This window comes from Athene cunicularia (genome assembly GCF_003259725.1).
Source record: "Athene cunicularia isolate RWA chromosome 6 unlocalized genomic scaffold, athCun1 chr6_part1, whole genome shotgun sequence".
NCBI lineage: Eukaryota > Metazoa > Chordata > Aves > Strigiformes > Strigidae > Athene > Athene cunicularia.
Window position 1 is genome coordinate 10,997,207 of NW_020799105.1, and position 20,628 is coordinate 11,017,834.

General features: G+C 48.3%; 2 protein-coding genes across 2 annotated transcripts in view; both read left to right on the top strand.

Annotated features, from left to right (window-relative positions):
* The first annotated feature begins 2,356 nt into the window (after nucleotides 1–2,356).
* On the top strand, nucleotides 2,357–18,250 carry ARHGAP19 (Rho GTPase activating protein 19). The gene is made up of 12 exons (XM_026850977.1): nucleotides 2,357–2,482; nucleotides 5,290–5,555; nucleotides 8,990–9,070; nucleotides 9,410–9,619; nucleotides 10,221–10,447; nucleotides 10,991–11,077; nucleotides 12,020–12,085; nucleotides 12,814–13,002; nucleotides 13,717–13,815; nucleotides 14,404–14,496; nucleotides 14,990–15,058; nucleotides 15,495–18,250. The coding sequence occupies exons 1-12, from the start codon at nucleotides 2,454–2,456 to the stop codon at nucleotides 15,549–15,551; spliced, it is 1,473 nt and encodes a 490-aa protein (XP_026706778.1). The 5' UTR covers nucleotides 2,357–2,453; the 3' UTR covers nucleotides 15,552–18,250.
* Nucleotides 18,251–18,803: 553 nt separating this feature from the next.
* Nucleotides 18,804–20,628, top strand: part of SLIT1 (slit guidance ligand 1) — a 69,205-nt gene continuing 67,380 nt past the window's right edge. Inside the window, exon 1 of the mRNA XM_026851501.1 lies at nucleotides 18,804–18,841. Coding sequence (XP_026707302.1) covers nucleotides 18,804–18,841 — 38 coding nt within the window. The remainder of the gene's footprint in view (nucleotides 18,842–20,628) is intronic.

A 20,628-nucleotide genomic window follows, 5' to 3' on the forward strand; every position in this document is an offset into this window, starting at 1 on the left:
AAGAATGTCTGTCTGAAGTACGGTCCTCAAAGCAACCTTAACTCTGAAATCTCTTCCAATGTCTCTGCAGTCCTTTCCCATTAGCCTTTTTTAATATATATTTTTTTTTAATCTAGGAAATAATTTGTCTTCTAGTCCTTTTGTACTTAAAATGATTCCACATAATTCTACTACAATTCTTTCATCTCTTTGCAAAATCTGGGATGGCTCCTATTGGCTCTGGAAATACCGTCTTCAGACATCCTCATTAATTGATTCCTTACTCTGGCACAACATAGGAAACGATGCTACTTCTATCTCCCTGGGGAAATACAAGTCTGTGCGCATCTGTCCCGTCTCCCTTTGTGCTTAGCCAGGCAAAGAATTGCTCGTGTTTTGTGTTCTTTTAGCACTGCCTGCTTACTGCCCTGCTCTCAGTATTTGGGAGCAGCCTGGCTCTTTCTCAGTCTAAAGATTTTGTTATTACAGAGGGAGATTTTCGTTCATTATCTGCCTTATTTTCAAAAACTCTTTAATCCTTTTACTCCTGTATGGTAAAACTTTTCTATTGTGGTGTCTGAACAGTTAGCTTATTTGTGATGAATACCAAGTGTGCAAAATGGCACTGGAGATGGATTTTGCCCACTAAATTAGGTACATCAGGCTCTTCTGAAATCTGCAGCTTCCAGTTTTTCCACTTTCCCAGTTAGAAAAACACAGCTAATGCCTTGCCCCAAAGGTACCTCTTCCTTTTCTTTCTTGGCTTACTTGTGTTGTCCTTATGCTCTATTTCATGTTGATTGAACCTGTTTCTGGTTTCATGTGGGTGGAGTTAGAACAATATAGACTCTGTAAAACCACTAAAACAGTTAGGTCTCACCTATCTGAATGCAATCTTGCTGCTACATGAGCTAATCTGCCTGCTTGCACAGCTCTTGCAACACAGGTTCAATCACCAGGTTTTGCCAGTTAAAGTCTCATTTTTGTCTTAGTTTCCAAGGCATTTCCCTGGCCTGGATCTAGTTACCTTAGGGATTAATTGATCCATCATGATTTTGACCTCCTGCACTATCCACTCCCCATGAAATGATGGGGCTGTCATGCCTGAAGCAAGAACGTTGTGTGTGACAGACAGCTTTCTTTGTGACTTGGCTGGGATCACAGGGTTCGCTTCTAAAAGATACTAGAATGGCAAGAATCTCAGCACAATATAAGACCCATTTTTTTTAATCTGCTGTCTTAATCACAACCCTATTAGTACAAGGTTTTATTATTCATTGCGATTTGATTTTATTCATGGGATCGGAGAGGAAGCTATTTATTCTTTTATTTTATCGTCTTTTGACATGTAGTAAAGCAATCTGAAATCACAGCACCTAGAAAATATAACTCTGTAATTGCAAGCAAAGCAAAAAAAACCCCCAAACCAGTAAACTCCCTGAATACATGTTTGTCTCCCCTTTGCTGCTGTTATATAAACTGTGAGTGCAGGTAGAGTACATCCATCTCCCTTTTTTAACATGAAAACAGCAGATGGGGCACATGGCTTTTTCTGAAGGTTATAGTGTGTGCAGCAGTGAGGATTGGCAGGGTTATTGTGTGTAAAGCCAGTGGGGGCTTTATCTTTGCTAAGAAATAGGGGTTTGCTTCACATTTCCATTTTGATTAGCAATAATGATACAAAGGCAAATTTTCTGTGTGAGGAAGAGCCTGCTAATAAAGTGACCTTTCAAAATTAAGTAGCTCATTGAAGTGCCATACCACAATAAGAGTACACAAGGCTGGTCCCAGCTGCGGCAGGCAGAGAACCTGGACAGGAATCCAGAGAAACATGGAACGGGAAGCCTGAAGTGGATGAACGGTACATGGTGGCACAATAATAGTAGCAAAGAGCAATGGCCAGGTGCTGTTTCCAGCTCTGGAGGGGCTGATCTATGTGCTTCGTCTTTGAAAGAATCTAAAAGTGTGAAAGGCAGGGGCAGACAGTGTTTCTAGCAAGGTTTCCAGACACAGGGTTGTGCAGTTAGGGGACTCAGCTATTGTCCTGCCAGGGCTGTAACATTGGTTGTGCTTGGATGCTGTTGGGAATGTGTTTGCATGGCTTTACTCATGGTAAACACAGGATAGATTTGGGGCTATTTTGTGGGTTCCTCTTGGATACAGGTGGAGAGCACTTAATACCACGCTGGTCCTAATTCAAAACCCCAGTTTCTATGTAGGAATTATTTGCTGTTAAACTCCAGCTACGCAGCCTTTGGCAAGAGACATGAATCAATTTGTCCAGCTTTTCTTTTCTGTTTTGTCTCTGTGTGAAGGCTGATGCCCAGTGTGTGCCAAGGGGGCCTTTCAGACCCAATAATGCGCCCTTGTGTCTCGTAGCATGCGTGGAATTTGCATAGGCTGTGCTGGGACAGGCAGGTTTCTTTTGTTGCTGGAAACAAGGAGCAAGTTCTTTTCCCTGTCTCTGCTTCCTAATGCCTCTCCAAAAGCTCTCAGCACTCATGTAAGAAATTTACTTTTTTTCTACTTATTTTTGCATTAAATGTTCTTAAACTTTGTGTGACTTGTAACACTGGTTGTGCAGAGAAGTCATGTCAGTCAGTTCTAGTTGACAAAATTGTTTAATTTTTATTCTCTGAATCCAGATATCTAATTGTCAGAGGGAGCAGATAATCTGTGATGCTTGATGTAACTTCTGCAAAGTATTTGCATATCTTCTCTGTGGGGAAACAAAACTGTGAGTGAATAACAGTGCACGGATCATTGCAGGCAGGGTCACTGGGCCTATACACTTGCTATTAACCCTTCTCAGGATCTGTATTGCCACAGAATGAGTTGTCATGGGTTTCAGGCAAAGGGCTTGCTCCACATTATAGGCAGAGCTGGCACTTGTTTGTGCATTGTAGCCCTGTGCAATGAAATGCGAATATGATCAGATCGATTGGCAGTTGCTTTTTGGCAACCGATACCAAGTTGTTGCATTTTGGTTGTGATTTATTGCAGATAACAAACTGCTGAAAAACAGGCTGGGAGGTGCTCTGAAAAATATGGCCCCCATTTGGAGTCAGCAGCATGCTTGCTAGGCCACTCTGAACCATGCATCTGGGAGCCTTTAAGAGCTTTCTAAAATTTTAGATGACCTGGCAGATTGCCTTGCAGTCTGCCTTGCAGACCTTCCTTCTCTCCATCCTCTGGAAGGAGTCTTCTGACATCCATGGAGACTGGAGGCAAGGGGAGAGGGTTTCATATGGATTCTCACGGTGCAAGTGTTGCTGAGGGCCCGGTTTCCTCTGATTTCAGCAAGTATCATTCTCTTTGTAGAACTTGAGCCCCAACTTTTATTCTGTTATTCTGATCACACATCCTGGAAATCATGTCACGATGGTCTTTCAGGTCAAAGGTGTACAGCAGTAGCTCAGATAACTGTTGGGGAGGGTGGAGGCAGGATGGAGTTCAGGTGCCTTGCCAGTATGTGCTTTAATGTCCTTCCCTTTGTTAGGTGCTGTCGATTTACATCAGAATAAGTTGCTGGGATCTCTGAACTAGTAACTGAAGTGCTCTGTTGCTTGAACCAATGGAGTAAGGTCCAGTGGGTTGCAAAGGCTTTGGTGGCAGGCTGTTGAGCCATGAGCACAGATGCCCAGTGTGGTCCAAACATGGTGATGTGGCCTCCACACCTCGGAAGAGAGGAGAGGAAGATCAAGGTGCTTTGGTCTTCTGTGGGAAAGTCTGCTTTGGAGGGAAAGCCTTTGGTGGCACCAGGGGTGATCGTCAGAGCATGTGCTTCCCCCCCTGGCTGCCACACTGCACCCAAGGGACTGACATGATCCCTGGTACACCGGCACATCATTTCTGTTACCTGTGCACTTGGCAGCTGCTGTTGGGAAATGATGTACAGTGAGAGCTCACAGCTGAGGAGGGATGTTGAAACAGTGGAAAGGAAAGTATTCTATAAGAGTGCAGGAATGATTAAAGGGCTGGGGAATGTCACGCAGTGTGTGCAAGCTTGGGTGTGTAGGCAACCTCCACCCAGAGCCTGGGATGAACTGGCACACCAGCTCCCAGCGCCAGGCCAGCACTTCATAGCCAAGTATGACACTGGGGCAGTAGCTTGTGACTGGGGAGTAGTGACACTAATCCTCACATTTAAGTAAAAGAGGGACAGGAGAAGCAAGCTAGGCAACTCTAGCCTGTGGGCTTGACTTCAGAAGTGTGCAAGTGTTTGAAACAGTGGTGGGAATATGGTAATGGAAGACCTAGAGGTAGATGGAAATTGGGATAAGATTTAAGTGTGAGCACTGAGAGTGCTGATTAACCTCTTTGATAACTCTTTATTTTGATTTTAAACATGGTGAATGTAGCTTACCTAACCTCTGGTAGGGCTAAGTATCTGTTACAGATAACCCTTAGCAGAGCAGTGTCTCAGATGCATCCCTTTTCCCATGCCACATGAGAAGCTATGAAATGGAGAAAGTAGGTGTTAATAGAGAATAGGGGAGTCAGATAAAGGACAGCCTGAAGAAGAGGCAAGAACTGGATGAGCCAAAAAGAGATGTTCTAGAAGAAAGTTTATATGGGGTTCCTCAAGGACTGATCTTGTGTGGCTAATGCTAATATTGATGTTCACGCTCACTCCAGACTCAGAGTGCATAGCTGGGCACTTATCGTGGCTGGCAGAGAGCAGTAACCAAAGAGTTGACAGCTTATCACCTGGGAGCATTTGACCACATCGTAGTGAAAGTGCGGGTCAGTGTTATTGCACATTTATTATCTTAAAAACAAAGTTCCAGGGTATGGGAACTATCTGTTGATAGGAAGATAGGGATGATGGAATGGCAGTGGGAATGACAAGTATAAACTGGGCATGAAAAAGATTGGGATTTAGATTTTCAGGCAACTTGGAGTGAATTTCTGTGAAGGAAAGGAGACAGAACCAAACATTTATGACTGAGAGTTCTAAGTTAATGTAAAATATTGGGTGTTATACCTGCCTGAGCCAGTAGGATGTAGACACAGTGAAAGTTTTAGTTGGGTGTTGCCATGTGTTGCGTATGTTACCATCATGCTACAGAGTGCTTGTCTTGGGCTGTGTTGTACAAACAGGCCAGAAATGTTTTTGCTCCAAAGGGAAATGTAACTGCACTGTGCTGAACGCTCACCAAAGACAGACAGTGCTGTTGGTGTAGACTGGTAGCTCCTGTGTCAGCAGATGTCTCCTTCAGGGCACACCAGCTGGCTGTAAAAAAAAACAAAAAACAACCAAGCAGTGAGGAGTTACTGTATTTTTTTTCTCCTTCCCTTTTTTTCCAGTGATGCCATCTGCAATTTTGTCATTTGCAATGACTCCTCCCTCCGCAGCCAGCCCATCATCTTCAATCCTGACTTCTTTGTGGAAAAGCTGCGCCATGAAAAACCAGAGGTGTTCACAGAGCTCGTTGTCAGCAACATTACCAGGCTCATTGACTTGCCTGGGGCAGAGCTGGCCCAGCTAATGGGAGAGGAGGACCCAAAGCTGCCTGGGGCAAACAGCACAGCCTCTGGATTTTTTCGTTCTCTGATGTCTCTGAAGCGCAAGGGTGAGTATGGCATGATGTCTGGTGCCTACCTTTGGGGTGATGCTGACTGTCATAATCCATTACACGTAGTTTACAAAACTTTCAGTGTAGGCCTGTTATGCTTAATACTATAGGTCTGTAATCTCTGGGAATGCCACCTCCGGAAAGGAGCGAAACAGAGGCCAGGAGGTTCATCCTGGAAATGCCCCGCCACTTCTAGAGTGCCCTTCTTCTGGAGATTATTGCTGTGGTTTATGTCAGGTTGGCCTTGGTGGGTCAGCTGGTTGCTGTGCTCAGTGCAGCACATGCCACAAACATACAGCTTTGCTCCCTGACTGTTTCTGGTCTAGCTCTGTGGATAGCACTGACCTGGAGAGGGGTGCCTGACCAAGGTGCAGGTTCTTCCAATACACACCAAGGTATCCTTGTCTCTCTGCTGGTTTGTGTCCATGGTAGACTATGCTCTGTTTTCCTTAGCTTGTTAGCTTTCTTCTTAAGTGATGGAGTATCAGTAAAGGCTGAGAGCATCAGGTTCCGTGAAGAACACTAATGCCCAGCTTTTCCAGGCCACTGACTTCACTTAGGGTCCACTGTCTCTTTCAGTTGCTGTCACACCTCTCTGAAAGATCTTGTCTGTGCAGCTCAGAAATCTGTAAGCATCTCCCATCCAAATGCCAGTGCCACTCTGATGCACATCCCAATCCAGTGAGTCAGTTACAAAACTGCAGACTGACTCTGCTCAAGCCCAGATTCAACCCTGGGTGATGACATATTTCTCTGAGAAAAGCATTCAGATGGAGTTTTCTTCCGGTAAACTCACTATTCTTATCTTCTCTTTCAAGTTCTGCTGCCCACACTCAAGATGAGCCTGGTTCTCCTGATAAATTCAGTTAAACCTTCTCACTCATCTAGACAGAAACTGCCTCCATCTGGGCACCTCTCACATCCTTTGTCAGCTCTGGTTTCCCAGCTAGACTGGCTGTCTGCTGGCAGAGAAGCTGTGGGTAGCTGCCTTCAGATGTTGGCAGCCTGAGGTTGAACACTTCTAATTAGTCGTCCCCTTTCTTTGAGCAATTCTGCCATTGTGAGTACCTCTGAGAAGGGAGCTATCACTGTCTTTATTTTGGTCTTCAGTCTTTAGATATCTTCTCAAAGTGTTTCTGATTCTATCAAACCTATTCCTCCATTGTGTTTCGTAAGGACAAGCTCTGCACCACCCCCCCTGCTCAGGCTCAATTTTCTAATGCTGTCTTCAGCCCTCTACTCCTGGCTCACCCAGTGGGAGCCCTGGTAGATACACTCACCCAGGGCTGGACACCACTGCTGGGGAAAATCAGGTGCTCCAAATCAAGTCCTTTGCATCCTTAGGTCAGAATTAGTAAATATTGCCATGACTTACAATGCTGCTCTGTGATGACAGGTCTTTACACTGCCCCAAACTGCAGCTGGACTGTGCTCATACCTGTTACTGCTCCTGCCTCTGTTGCAGGAGAGCAGCAGGACACCTTACATTCAGACACTTGCCACCTGACAAACAGGAGTGAGTAACCAAGTGGAAAATGTTTTCTTAGCATTTATGGAAACTTCTGTGTTCTTGTCAGAACCTTCTAGGAGGAGCTTGTGATCCTTCTCTAGCTTGTTTTTTTAAATTATCTGTACTCTGCTGGAGCACTGCTTTTATCAGACCTGATGTCTCCTGCTAGCTCTCTTCCCCAAGAGCTCCGCCTTCCCCCATTCAGACATCTCCATGGCCATGTGTCTCACTACAGCTACAGCTAGCAGATGTTTCCAAGTCTGCTGGCTGCACTCCCAGGCTGGAATGGCACTGTCTCCCTGCATTGACAGGCACTGTCTGTGAGCTCCCTGGCCAAACTCTGAGAAAAAGAAGTTTGTGCGTACAGAGAAAATCAGTTTCATGTACTTTGTGTTTCATCTTGGAGCCATCATTTGTTTTTCTTTGTGTTATAGACCAGCTAGAACAAACAGGTTTTATTTCTTCAAAGCCAGAGGCAAAGAACCATAATGCTCAGAGCTGATCAAACTGCAAATACTTACATCTTCTTTGAGCATCAGGAAACTCAATCTCTTGCTGCTTCTTAGTTTCAGAAGCAATCATACAATAACACCTAAGCTGTTGTAACTCAGCATCCATTCTCCAGACACATCTTTCAAGTTTCTTTGAGAATCAAATTCACATTCAGATATCAACTTCTGACTTCAAAAGTAAATTGAATTTGTCATGCCCTGCATGTCTCAAGAAGATGCATTTTCCTCTTCCTGGCCACTATTGATTCTATCTGTTGAATGTCTAATGAGTTTAGTTTTCCTAAAGGACAAGAATCTTTTGCCAACCATTCTCTCCCTTTGTATTTGGGCCTTTCAGATCTTACATGTGGATCAAGAGCTCACATTGCCCTCCTTTCTCCTGCAAGACTGAAGCATGTGCTTTATCAGAGGGAGGTCAGAAAGTTCTTGATTTAATAGGAGGCTGGAGTTCCTGGTGGCTTACAGTGTATTTCAGAAGCTCTGGAAGAAAGTGAAACATTCTTCAGGCAGAATAAATTTAGTTACATGGGAAGGCTGCTAGAGAAGTGCATAGGGTTAACCAGGTCTTTCCCACATGCTGTGAGCATCAACAAACACCACAGACCAGTAAGATCTGTAGTACAACAGACCAAAAGCTAGTAAATCAGAATGTGCTATGAGGGGGGGGGGGAACTCCAGGAGTGAGAGGAGCTGTCAGTGCTCCATATGGAGAAGGGCCCAGCTCATTGCTTTGCTGCTCCTTTTTTTATAGTTGTTCATTGTTCAGACTTTGTATTTTACTGTACTCAAGCCAGGGCAGCTGACATGGTATCAGGGAATTCCAGGGATTACCAATCCCTGAAAAGAAGGACAGTGTGAGCCAGTCAGATAATGTCTGCTCTCTCCAGTAGTGCTGATTGTTCTCTCCCATAGTCTCATAGCTACACCTCTTCCTTCTGCTCCACTCCCTGTCAAGCCACAATGAGGACTAATCTGGACTTTCCTTCCCAGGTGTGGAGTGTGTCAATGTAGCAACCACCTGGCCAGTCACATCTGCCCTTCCCACTTTGCTGTTTCCATAAAGTCCAGGCTTGCAGATGATATGCCCTTTAAAACTGAAGCATCTGTTCTGGTGATGTTTTTTTTTCAAGAGCTAGAGAATTATTTATAGAGAAAATGCTTTAGCTGATAAAAACTATAATTAAACTGAGGTAGGAAGCAGGATGATGAGGCCCTTACAAGTACAGCATGGTGAGATGAAGCGATTTATTTGGGAATGCTTGTGATATCTCACATCTGTGGGGGTCCTTGTGACCTTCACCCTTAGCATTTTGTACATTTGCATGCTGAGATCCTCTTTTTGGGGACCACTCATCTCTGTGCCCTGTTGGAATCTGAGCTGCCTGAACAAGTTATCTTCTGTTCTGCAGAGAAGGGGGTGGTGTTTGGCTCACCGCTGACAGAAGAAGGCATTGCACAGGTTTCCCAGCTAATCGAGTACCTGCACAAAAGTAAGTAACTCTATCCTGCTGTCTTCCTATCCCAAGGGGTATCTGACCCACCCCAGGTCTCTGGTGCAGACAGTGAAAAGCTCTGAGCTCTCCAGAAGCAGGAGTTTGGGGCTGTACTGGATGACCGTTCCCTGGAATTGTCTAGCAGATATGTTAATCACTTTCCCTCTGTGCATGGAGTTTTTCTATTGATGGGAGCTAGCTTGAAGTCATATCTGTAAATGCAGTTCACTAAAGTTTGCTGTTAAGCTCTAGAAAGGGGAGGGAACTGCTTTAGTAAGAATATGGGAATCAGCCTCTGATTAATCAGTGGCCTTTTTTCTCCACTCTGCCAAGCAGATCTAAGAGCAGAAGGCTTGTTTCGAGTGCCAGGCAACAGTATCAGGCAACAGATCCTAAAGGATGCTTTGAACAGTGGTACAGATATTGACCTGGACTCCGGGGAGTTTCATTCCAATGATGTGGCCACCCTGCTTAAGGTGTTTCTGGGTGAATTACCAGAGCCGCTGCTGACACACAAGCACTTCCATGCCCACCTCAAAATCGCAGGTGAGTGAGCAGCAAGAAGCAGTGATAAGCAAAGGGAATGGAACTAGCCTCCTAGAAAGCTGGTAGTGCTACAGAGCTGTGCATTAGGCTGCAGAAGGGTAATCCTTAAAAGCAGGGTAAGAAGGAACCTTCCTGCCTTCTCAGCCTAATGGTGGAAAGACTGGAGCAGAAATTCTGAGGGAATCAGACCAAGTCTGTCTAGGCCAGCCTTCTCTCTCCCATATTAAACAGATACCTCCAGGAGTGGAGCACACATTGGTAACTTTGTTCTCCATCTGTTTTAGGTCAGGGTTTCTCCTGAGCAAGGTGTGGTTTCAATCTACTTAGTAACTGTTATTGAACTACCTTATGTGAACTTCCTGCATCTTGCCTTCAACCCATCCCAACTCTTAGCAACTGTGTTCTCCTATGGGAGGAGTACCACAGATTAACACATCAGCTGGGGAGCTTAGGAGCTGGGCAGAGAGAGACAGAGGGCCAAGAACTATGCAAGACTTTGGAGGAGACTGCATATGAAGAGGGAAGGGTAACTGATTGCAATAGGCCTCCTATTAGGGAAGTTAATGTTATGTTCTTCATGTTCTGCCTTGTGATTTGGCAGACTTGACATTGTTTGATGAGAAGGGGAATAAGACCAGCACTCCAGACAAAGAACGCCAAATTGAAGCCCTCCAGCTGCTGTTTCTGATCCTTCCCGCGCCCAACCGCAGTCTGCTCAAACTGCTGCTGGACTTGCTCTACCAGACTGCCAAGAAGCAGGACAAGAACAAGATGTCTGCCCACAATCTTGCCCTCATGTTTGCACCCCACATCCTGTGGCCCAGAAACGTAAGCAGTGCCTTAGTATCTGTGGGTGGGATATTGCAAGGTAGAAAGCAGAAGCAGGCAGGCAGGCCTACTGGGGAAGAACCAAGATGGGAAGGTTAATTGTTGATACAGTGATGGGAGGGCTGGAGCCTGGGATGGTGAGGTGGAACTTCCCAGCAGGACTCAGTGCTCATGTTTGGTCCAGACTGCCGTAGGTCTCATTTGGAAGTGATGCTTCATCTTTTTCAGTAAAAAAGCACAGCACGTCCTGCTTCTTTTAAGAATGGCAACTCCAGACAAACCCTGCAGATCTCTCTCCAAGGTATCTTGTGCTGCTGGTGAACTGTTCGTCCCCAGAGTTTTCTGGTTCTCCTCCTCTCAGAGCAGCTTTGGCACCATGAGCTCTTCTTGTCGGGGTGCTGTGAGCCCTGCCTGCCTGTCTCCTCGGAGCAGGCCTCCTGCTGAGGCACTGTGTGTGGCTGTGTCCCAGAGACAGCAAGGGCAGCAGAGACCCTTCCTCCTCTGCTTCTAACTGCTGCGCCTTTGGCTGTGTCCCCTTGCCAGGTGACAGCAAATGACCTTCAGGAGAATATCACAAAGCTGAACAATGGAGTGACCTTCATGATCAAACACTCTCAGAAACTATTTAAGGTAAGTGCAATTTGGGGTCTTGCTCTCCCTGGCCCTTCAGCAGGAGACTGAATGCCCCTTGTCCAGGCAGATCTCAGGTGTCAAGTGTATATTCTGGGTGCTTTCTTCTGTGGTAGGAGAATTTCTACAAGAAGCTGTTCCTTTAGTGACTAGGGAGGAGGTCTTTGCTGGGCAGGCAGCCCAGGAGGTGGCTTCATGCCCGGGCAGGTCAGGAGCAGGGTGCGGTGTAACACCACCCTCTGCTGGAGACCCAGCACCTGCTGCCCGGCTGGGAAACCTGGTTCCTGGGGACAGGTACCCCCCGAGCTCCCCTCAGGTTCTGGCAGGATGAGAATCTGAAGGGGCTTGTCCTGGATGAATGCTGCCAAGAGATGAATATGTAATAAGATGTGCCATGTTGTTGTGAACTTCTCTGCAAGTGGTAGTCAACCCACTGCTGTTCCAGACCCAGCCTGCAGTCCTGGGCCTCTGTCTAGCTCAGGGCAGGGTGCTGTGGTAGGACAGTCAGGAGTGTGGGGCTTTCTGCAGGTTCCTCCAGGGAAGTGTTCTGCAACAGGCAGTCTCTTGACTTATCAGGACCTTCCTGGTCAGAGTCCAGGACTCTGCTTTCTGTTGAGTCCTCCCACAGAATGTTTACGTTCTGCCCTGTCAGGCCCCTGTTTGGCCACCTCAGAACTAGGGGGAATTGCTTGGAAAAAGTTCCTGTGGAACCCTGCTCTTACTCTTTTCCACTTGTGTTGGTTGCCTGCACCAAAAGGAAACTCTGAACAGGGACTGCACTGGGCCATGAAATCCCCTTGCTTTGTCTGCCGTAAGTGGCTGAGTCTTGAAGGAAGTGGCTTGTGTGGTCTGGTTGAAGAGCAGCTCTTGCTGGGGTCACTCTTGTGCCAGGGCCAAGCATACTAAACGTACATTTTGCCTTTTCTCTGCTCATCATCCCAGGCCCCAGCGTACATCCGTGAGTGTGCCAGGCTGCATTATCTGGGATCCAGAGCTCACACATCAAAGGTAAGGCCGGCAAATGCAGTGCCGGCCCTCCATGGAGGAGCAGAGGCTGTGATACTATGAAAGGATCCTTGTGAGTGAAAGAAGCTGAAAACAAACCAAGTCATGAAAGAGGATCTGTCAGAGAGCAGGAGTGAGGGAACCATATGGTGTGGTAGTGCAGGCAGCTGCATTAGGGATATTGGGCAGAGTTGAAGCATCTGTTAATCAAAAGCACAGGGAAAGCTACCAGTCCCTGTTTAGCAGCAAACCTGCTCCCCGGGCCCAGTACATGCAGCACCTGTTCCTTCATGGGGTTGCGCCTTCCAAACAGACGTGCCTGCTGCCGTGGCCAGGCTGCTTGGAAGAGGGTCTGGGATAAGGGCTACTTGCTGCTACTGGGACAAGATTTGTCTGTGTCTTGCCAGCAAATGCTTCCCTGCCTCATATAGCTGCAGAAGAGGGAAGATGCATTGCAAGGAGCTGCACTGACCCTTCGCAAGCCTGGAAGGGCCTCTGCAGCTGGCATCCGGGAGGGGAGGGAAGAAGCAATGGGGTCACCTTTGTATTGCTGTCACCTCTTCCTGGCACAGGGCCTGCTGGTGCAGTGCTGCTGCAGAGGGGTAGGGAAAACACAGCCTTGTGCATTCACTGGGGTTGAGGCATCTCACAAGCCTCTTCCCAGCCTGGCTCAGATGGGTGGCTCATTTGGATTAAAGCATGGCAAGCGATTGCTGTCTCCACTTTCCCAGGACGACCTGGATTTGCTGACATCTCCTGGCTCCAAGGAGCTGCAGCCCCTCAAGTCTCAGAAGCGAAGCCGTCTGGACACTTGCCATCAGGAGGAGACCCAGCAGCGCACAGAAGAGGCACTGAAGGAGCTCTTCCGCCACGTCCACAATATGCCTGACTCTGCAAAGAAGAAGAAGCTTATCCGACAGGTAGTGTGGGGAGAAAAGATATCTTTGGGGTGTGCTTGTCAGCACAATCCTGGGCACAGGGCTAAAGGCAGGGCCTTTTTGAGAGCTGCTTCTAGTCCTGGGTGGGCTGGGGATAGTGGGCTTTGGGCTGTGTAAGGGGCAGAGCTGTAAGAAGGCAAGGGAGGAGGCCACCCTTCCTGGATGTGGAGCTTGCTGCACCAAACTGTGCTTTGAGCTCTCTTTTTTTCCAGGCTAGGGACTTGCCAGTCAGCAGTTCCCCATGGCCTTGTTGAGCTTCCTCCCTCAGAAAGGGAAAAGTCTTGTCCCCTCTTGCCTTCATGGAGTAGACAAACTGGTCTTTTCTCAGTCCTGTGAGCATTCCCAGCCAACTTGCTGCTCCAGTGACTGGTTGTTACAGTCAGCACCAGTCCTGGCTGCCAGCCTCCAGCTGCTGCCCAACCACCTTTCTGCTCCAACACCTGCTGCTTTTGGCTAATCTGGTAGCCAGCACAAAGCAGCCTCACACCCAAACTCCCTGTAATCCTGGATGGGAGATGTGGCCTTCCTCTGCTTTATTCTCACTGCAGCTCTGAGCTGCTCCTCCATTTTGGGGTGCAGAAGATAAAAAACAAAGGAGGAAAAGAGGGTCGCAGGTAGAACTGCACACAGCAGCAAGGAACGGGTGTAATTATAATGGTAACTGTGCTAATATACTGCCCTCACATTTCCTCCTAGTTTAATAAGCATCCTACAGCTCTCACTCCTGGCTCTGATGTACCCACATCCCCAGCACCGCGACGCACCCGCTCGCGCTCCTTCAGCGGCCTCATTAAGGTAAAGGCAGCTTCTGACCTGTGCTCTCTGCTGTGAGTTTCTGATGTTGCTCTCTGCTTCTGCCTTGCCCTGGCTTGAATGAGGCCCTCAAAGGGTAGGGACTGTTCAAAGTATTGGCTGCTGAAGAACACAGATCCGCTGGGGCCAGGAAAGGCAGTACAGTGGCAATAAGCCTTGTTAGTTTAAAGTGTAATTATCTATGAAACGCTTGGCTGTAGGATCTGTGCATCTTCTGAAGGGTTGTTTGCTTCCCGAGATGAGAACTGACAGGGAGCTAGTCATGTAGTCTAGCCTGTTAGCACAGGTGTTAGCACACTGTAGGCTGCCCCACAGCAGCATGTGCCTGTTGCTGACAGGCTGGGCTCCTAGCCAGGCTTCAGGTCAGCTCCCAGACCCTTTACAATCAGGCAGACTCAGCCTAGTGGCATGGTATTTAAGGTGGTTCTGCTTTGTAATTTTTGTCCCAGCTTGGCTTCCTTTTTTCTTTCCCAGCATCCAACTGCTTACCAGCAATGCGTCCTGCTTCTTCCCTTTCTTTTTCACTTTGCACTCTAAGCACTAGCCAACAGCCCTTTCTTCTTACGGCAGCGGAAAGTTTTGGGAACGCCGGTTATCCTGGAGAGGAAGAGCAGGGATGCCACACCGGAGCCCGAGCGAGTCAGCAAAGAGAATGTCCACCTGGTAAGAGCTACTCCAGCACTGCTGAAGCTGCTGGCACAGGGAGCGTGGGAGGGGAGTCTGAGTGCAACTTGGGCATTCATTTCAGCGATCCTTGGGGGGCTGCTTGCTGTTCTCTGTCCAAGAGAAGGTTTCCAAGTTTTTTCTGTATGATTAAATAAGGTCTTAGGAAGCTGCTGTGAGGAGAGGAGAGCAAGAACAGATGGCAAGGGCAGCACCAGGACAGGGGTGGCAGCCCTGGGCCTTCACCCCAGTCTCGTCCCTCTGGCTGTGTTCCTGCCATGGGGCATTGGCTTGCGCCCCCTTCTCTCCATCCTCCTCCACAAGGTGTACAGATCCTGCTGTCTGCACGTAGTAGGGCTGTCCCATGGACCAGACAAACCAAGAGTGGATTTGGGTGGTAGCTGCTCTCTGATGGTACAGGCTGCTCCTGGGGAAGGCTGTGGATGCCATTTCATTGCCCAGCTCTCTATTCCTATTGCCGTCTCTTGACCAGTTACAGAAATGTGGATCTCCAGCTCACATGTCCCAAGCAAAGCTGAAATCTTTGGAGGGCCGGAAAGAGGTGAGACAAACATACAGGCCTGTTCTCCTTTTTGTGGGGAGCCTGACCTGCTGGGCTCTGACACCTGCAGAGGTGATGGCAGGCATGCAAGCTCTGCAGTCCCCTGGCTTGTAGCACACTGCTGTGTGCCGAGCCACTGGTGTGCTGGAAGCTGGGCCTTGAAGGTGTGTGCAGCCCTTCTACCTGCAAGCTGGCAGGCTGGCTGCCACAGGAAGCAGAGGGTACTGCTAACAGCCTGTCAGGGGTGGCAGTGGGACAAGAGGTTGGTGCAGCTCAAGACCAACTACTCTTTACACTTGTCTAGTGCTCTGCTTTGGGAAAAGGTGGGGGAGGCAGACACCAGGGGGGAGTCCTTGCAAGGGGAGGACAGCATGTCAACCTTTTCTTGCATGGCATTTTGTCTCAAGCATTCAGTTGCTCTAATTCTCTGCTCCAGGAATCCTGTAGACGCATGCGAGCCCGCCTGCTTTCCAAGGATTCGTCATCCCTCTGAATCGCCTCGCACCAACGCATGGGTGGGGAATGCCCAGCCCCGCAAGCTGTGAATAATGTGCTGCACTGAGAGGGGGAGTGCTGCAGGCTCACGGCAACCCTCACCAACATGGCAGCGCTCTTGAAACTGGACCTTTGCAAAGACTGCAAGGACTTGTTTCTTTCTGTATATAAGTTATAGTTCATTCTACTATGGGGCAAACCACTATCTAACCAAAACTTGTGCAGCATGTCTGACTTGCTGGCTCTGGGAAGAACTGGAGTGCTTGCTTACATGGAGAGCCCTGTGCATTGCAGGGCCCTGTGTGCTCTCCCAGCTTTCTCTGCAATGTTGCTAGGCTGTATTTTTTTGCTTTGAGTTTTTAAGACATTGGCTTGTTTTTGCTTCCTCCCCTGTTAGCAGTGAGAAATGTTGGACTACTTCACCCACACCCTGACAGCTAACCTTACCTCCAGGCCTCCTCTGGAGCCGTGCCCTCCTCTGCTTCCTCTGGGCTTCCTTTTGCCCTGCTAGCCCCGAAGGGCTGGAGCACACAAATGGTACAGAGCACAGGATGGGTCTGGGAGAAGCCAGGCTCTGCATGCCATCATTTCGGCTGGGGCCAGGGGAAGAACTGCTTCCCCAGTAAACTCATCCCCCTGTTTCAGCTTGAGCTGGAGGCAGCCCTTACTCCCTGCCTTCATGTTTTTATGGCACAGCTCTGCCTGGTGAGCAGGGAGTGTTGCTGCTTTTGTGTTCACCCAGGGAGGCTAAGCTGCGTGGGGCAGGAGGCTGGCAAAGTCTGTCTGGGGCAGGACAGTCCAGCCTTTGGAAGCTGGGATCTCTGAAGCAGGCAGAGTCTTGTGGCTGTGTGTGCAGCATAGGAACAGTATGAACAACATGAATGGGGAGAGAAGGTGCTGGCCCTTTGTGATCTGCTGCAAATGGTACCAAAGGCTTTGGCTCAAGATATCTGGATGGCTGGTCAGGCAACTGGCTGATTAGTCATTAAACTGGGGGAAAGACCTGGAGCTGGGTTCAGCTCTTTGGCCTGAGCTGCAGAAATGAGATGAAACCATTTAGATACAGGATAAACCCCCAACACAGCTGGCCAGTGTCAGCTGTCTTGTTAAGCTAAAGTGCTCCAGTAAGCCAATCTTGCCAAGTACCTGTCTGCGAGCACTCTGGGGTAGGAAACACACAGGGTCACTACTGTGAAATAAAGATTTAATCAGCTGGGGAACGATCTAAACACTTCTCATCCCTTCTTGGCGAAGCAAATAATCTCTGGAATCCAATTATAATTGTCTTCTAATCTTTAAGAACCAGCAGCCGGCAGGAGTTAGAGCTCTGCCCTTGACAGCTTTCTGAGACAACTGGTGGCAGGAGGTGTGAATATCTGGACGTGAGTGGAGAGTTCAGTCAGACTGGCTAGAGCTGTCAAAACAGGGCGTTGAAGCTCTGTGCAGCTTAGCTGGAATTTGTCACTTTTTTTTACTGGTTTGGGGTTTTTTTTTGAGATACAAAGCTATGTGCCTCATGCTGCTGCCTCCAAAGGGATGTTCTTTGTACTTTATTGGGGGTGCCTGTCCCCAGTTTGACCCCAAATTGGAGGAGCTGCCTTGAAAATGTAGGGGTTAGTGGGACTGTAGATGTGGGAGTTGGGAGTTGCTGGTGTTAGGAGTCTCTGTCGCAGCAAAGAAAGAGCTCTGGTTCTTCAGGGACTGAGCAGGCGAGGATGCTGTGAGGAAGGGCAGAGGCTGTTTGCTGTGGTAATAGTATGTGCTTTTTGAGAATGTGTCTGTAAGCATTCCCTCCAGAGGCTGAAGCTGTCTATGTGCTCTGAAGAGCACTGTGTGTTTTGTTGATGGCACTTCTACCCTGCCCCTGCAGTTCACTGTTAGCGGAGACCTGGGGATCTTGACTTTGCCTCTGAACAAACATGAGGTGGAGCTGAAGGTCAAGTGGCAGAGCAGGGAGATTTGAGTCTGGTCCTGCTACCTTTGCTCTTACTTGCATCAGGGGCCATTGCTGGGTGAAGCATTTGTTCATCCCAACCCTCCTCTCCCCATTGCCCCTAGCTTACTTGGGCATATATCTCTATATGGGTGTCTGCTTGGCAAGGCAATCTTGTTCCTAAAACTAAATATGCTGCTTCAGTATAGATGAGAGAAATGTGACTTCTCTCCGCTGTCCCGGCCTTACTGATGGCTCTAGCTCAGGGACTCTGTCTGGCTTCTGACACAGATGAGATTTGGTTAGCTCTAAGAAATTATCTATGAGGGTTCAGCCTGGTGTTCTGCGTGTCTCGGATGCCTTCCCTGCCAGAGGGGTGGGTGCAGTCTCCAGACAGGGCAGTCCCAAGAGGGGTTCAGTGCCCTGGGCTTTAGACCGTGGTGCTGTCCTCCCTGTGTTAAGGATGGTGGTGGCTAACGGGTTTGGCCTCTAGGACCCTTGGCTGTTGCAGTGCCAAATGTGTTCACACTGTCTCACAGGCATGGGGGAGTTTGTCATGCTTGGATGTGTCTTATTTGTCTGCTCTGTGCAATGACTCACGAGGATGCTTCCTCCCAGAGCAGCCACTAACTGTTCCCAGAGTCCATCATTTCCAAAGTATTTTTAATCTTTGTCCTTATTTATATATGCTATGTATGTACTGTTTCAGGCTGTTGCCTTTGTGTGTTCATGTGAAAACCCCATATTAAATGCTTTTATTTTTAGTGGGTTTGCTCAGTTAAGCAGTTTCATTGGGACAACAAGGACTTGGTGGTGCATCCACCTTCAAAAGGAAGGAATCGTCTCATCAAAACCCCACAGCTCCTACCCTGAAGTGGGAGGGTGCTTGGTGAGGCACTGCCTGCCTGCAGAGATGGCACTGGCCTCCCATGATGCTAGGCAGGGCTTGTTCCCTCTCTGCGATTCTAGTGTGATGCAGAGTTGCCCAGACGGGCTGCCTTTCCTTCAGATGTATGAAGTTGGACCTCTTCTTTTCCTGTCTTCCCCCTGCTGTCATCCAGGGTGATGGGAAATCAGGTTTACAAAGACACTTTATATAAATAATGGATCAAATGAATACATTTTTCTCTGTAGAACCATTCTTCTCTTGCCACTCTTGGCTGCCGAGGGAGGATGGTTTCTGCTTGCATTTTCTTTTCCTCCTTCTTAATAATGGCGTCTTAGATTTTATGCAGATTGTTTCTCTGTGAAGTTCTTCCACGTTTGAAATGCCCTGGGCTTGCCTGCCATGGCGAGACACTCATTAACATCCTCGCCATGCAATTGAAAAACAAGCAGGAGAAGCAAGTGGTGCGGTATGTTTGAAACCAGCGCTGCCTTCCTGCAGGCTGAGCTTCCAGCGTCCCCGTTCTCCCCCGGGGCTGCAGCTGGGTGTCATGGGACTGGTGCGCCCCATCTTCCAGGAGCTCAGGGAGAGGGAGGAGACGGCACTCTGTGCACTTCAAAGTGGGCATGGGAGTCCAGAGAGACATTGCTGGTCTTGAAAATGTTGAACAAAGGAATGCAAAAACTCACAATAGCTAATTTGAATACTGCAAACCCAAATATCCCTCCCTGATAAGCTGTGATTCAAAGTGACAGCTTTATATGGCTTACATTATTTAAAAATGAATAGTTTTTAGCCCCTGAAGCCACAACCCAAGCACTTAGGCTTGGCTGCAAGTGAAAGGGCAGCAATCACCGGGAGCAAACACTGGGTGAAGGTACATATTTAGAGGGGGATCACTCAGCTTTCAGTGTGTTTGCTTTGGCCTGTTGGTATTCCTTCACAGCAGTGGCACATTACAAAGGAAACAAGCAGGGCTCATCCTTCATTTCATTAAACAGTTTTTATCTCAAATAGCACAGCACAGACTTGCAAATAAGTTCTGCAGTGTCACTGCTATCTAAATAAATTTTTGCAAGTTGTCTTGATTTTTTTTTTTGAACTGTTATGCCCTGGTTCAGAGTTGAAATAAGATATTTTTTCTCTCTTAAATTATCATGTGTGGCTGGGAGCTGTCATGCTGCTGCTGCATCTCACTGCCTAGGGCAACAGCGTAGACAAAAAACATGAGTACTGCTAGCGATAGATGTTGGCACCAGCCAGACCAGTTATCAGGCTTTACAATCTCATTGGCTTGGATTAACTAATATTTTTTCACGGAGTGAATAAATTACCATGTTTAGTTCTGTTTGCTCATCCCCCCAGCAAAGGTTTCGTGCTGAAGCTCACAAATTGAACAGTCACGTAGATGCCAACATCTCCATGCTGGCTCCCACACTGACCTTTCACGTGCTGGGGACCAGCAATCCAGCCCCATCCTGCTCCAGTGCAGCTTTGTTCCTGGGAAGTGCCCACACATGAGGAATGTGATGGGGTTGTTTCTGGGCTACTGTGTCTTGATGCAAGGAGAAGCTGTCTGTCTTCAGCTGTGCATCATGGGGTGAGGTTCAGATACTTCCCAGTATCAGCCTTCAGGGGGCTGATATCAGTCCCGGTCAGGGGAAACAGAGCTTTCCTCTCCCTGCTGAGTTCCGTTACTGAGCTCCCCTCCCCAGTCCCACCTCTCCTGGCTTAAACCAGGCTCTCCTGCCTTGCTGTTGGGAAGGATTTACAAATCCACCACCCAGCCCTCCCACGGGGTGCCTTACATGATTTTAAGCCTGGGTCATTTTGCACCAGAGAGGAGAACTGGGTCCCTCTTCATCCTCTCTGCTTCTGGCTGAAGCTCCTGTGCTGCTGGGGCTGGGAGTTGGGCTGAATGGAGGAGGTGCAAACCTGTCTTAGCCATGGCGACTGTGTGTAACTGGGTGCATGCACAGGTCTATGATGTGGGGGCGTCTGCGTTGATCTGAGGTTTTTTTAGTGTTTGTTTCTTCCAACCCTTTCACTTACAAAGCCTTAGCCATGCTCCCCTAGGGAGCAGGATCTCCACAACCTCTTGTACAAAAGCCTCTGGCTCCATTGTGCCTCACCAAGGCCGTTCTGCAGCAGCAGCGCAAGAGGGGGCTGGCAGCACACGCTGCGGGATGGGACCCCCTGCTTGCCCTGCAGCTCTGGGGGTCCCCAGGGCCAGATGTGCCCCGTGGGGGGGGGGGG

Excerpts from the sequence above, each read along its gene's own strand:
- ARHGAP19 (XM_026850977.1), top strand. The coding sequence starts at position 2,454 with ATGCCTCTCCAAAAGCTCTCAGCACTCAT. Across the intron at positions 9,071-9,409 it reads AATCGAGTACCTGCACAAAA|ATCTAAGAGCAGAAGGCTTG; the intron begins GTAAGTAACTCT and ends TCTGCCAAGCAG. Across the intron at positions 14,497-14,989 it reads GCAAAGAGAATGTCCACCTG|TTACAGAAATGTGGATCTCC; the intron begins GTAAGAGCTACT and ends TCTCTTGACCAG.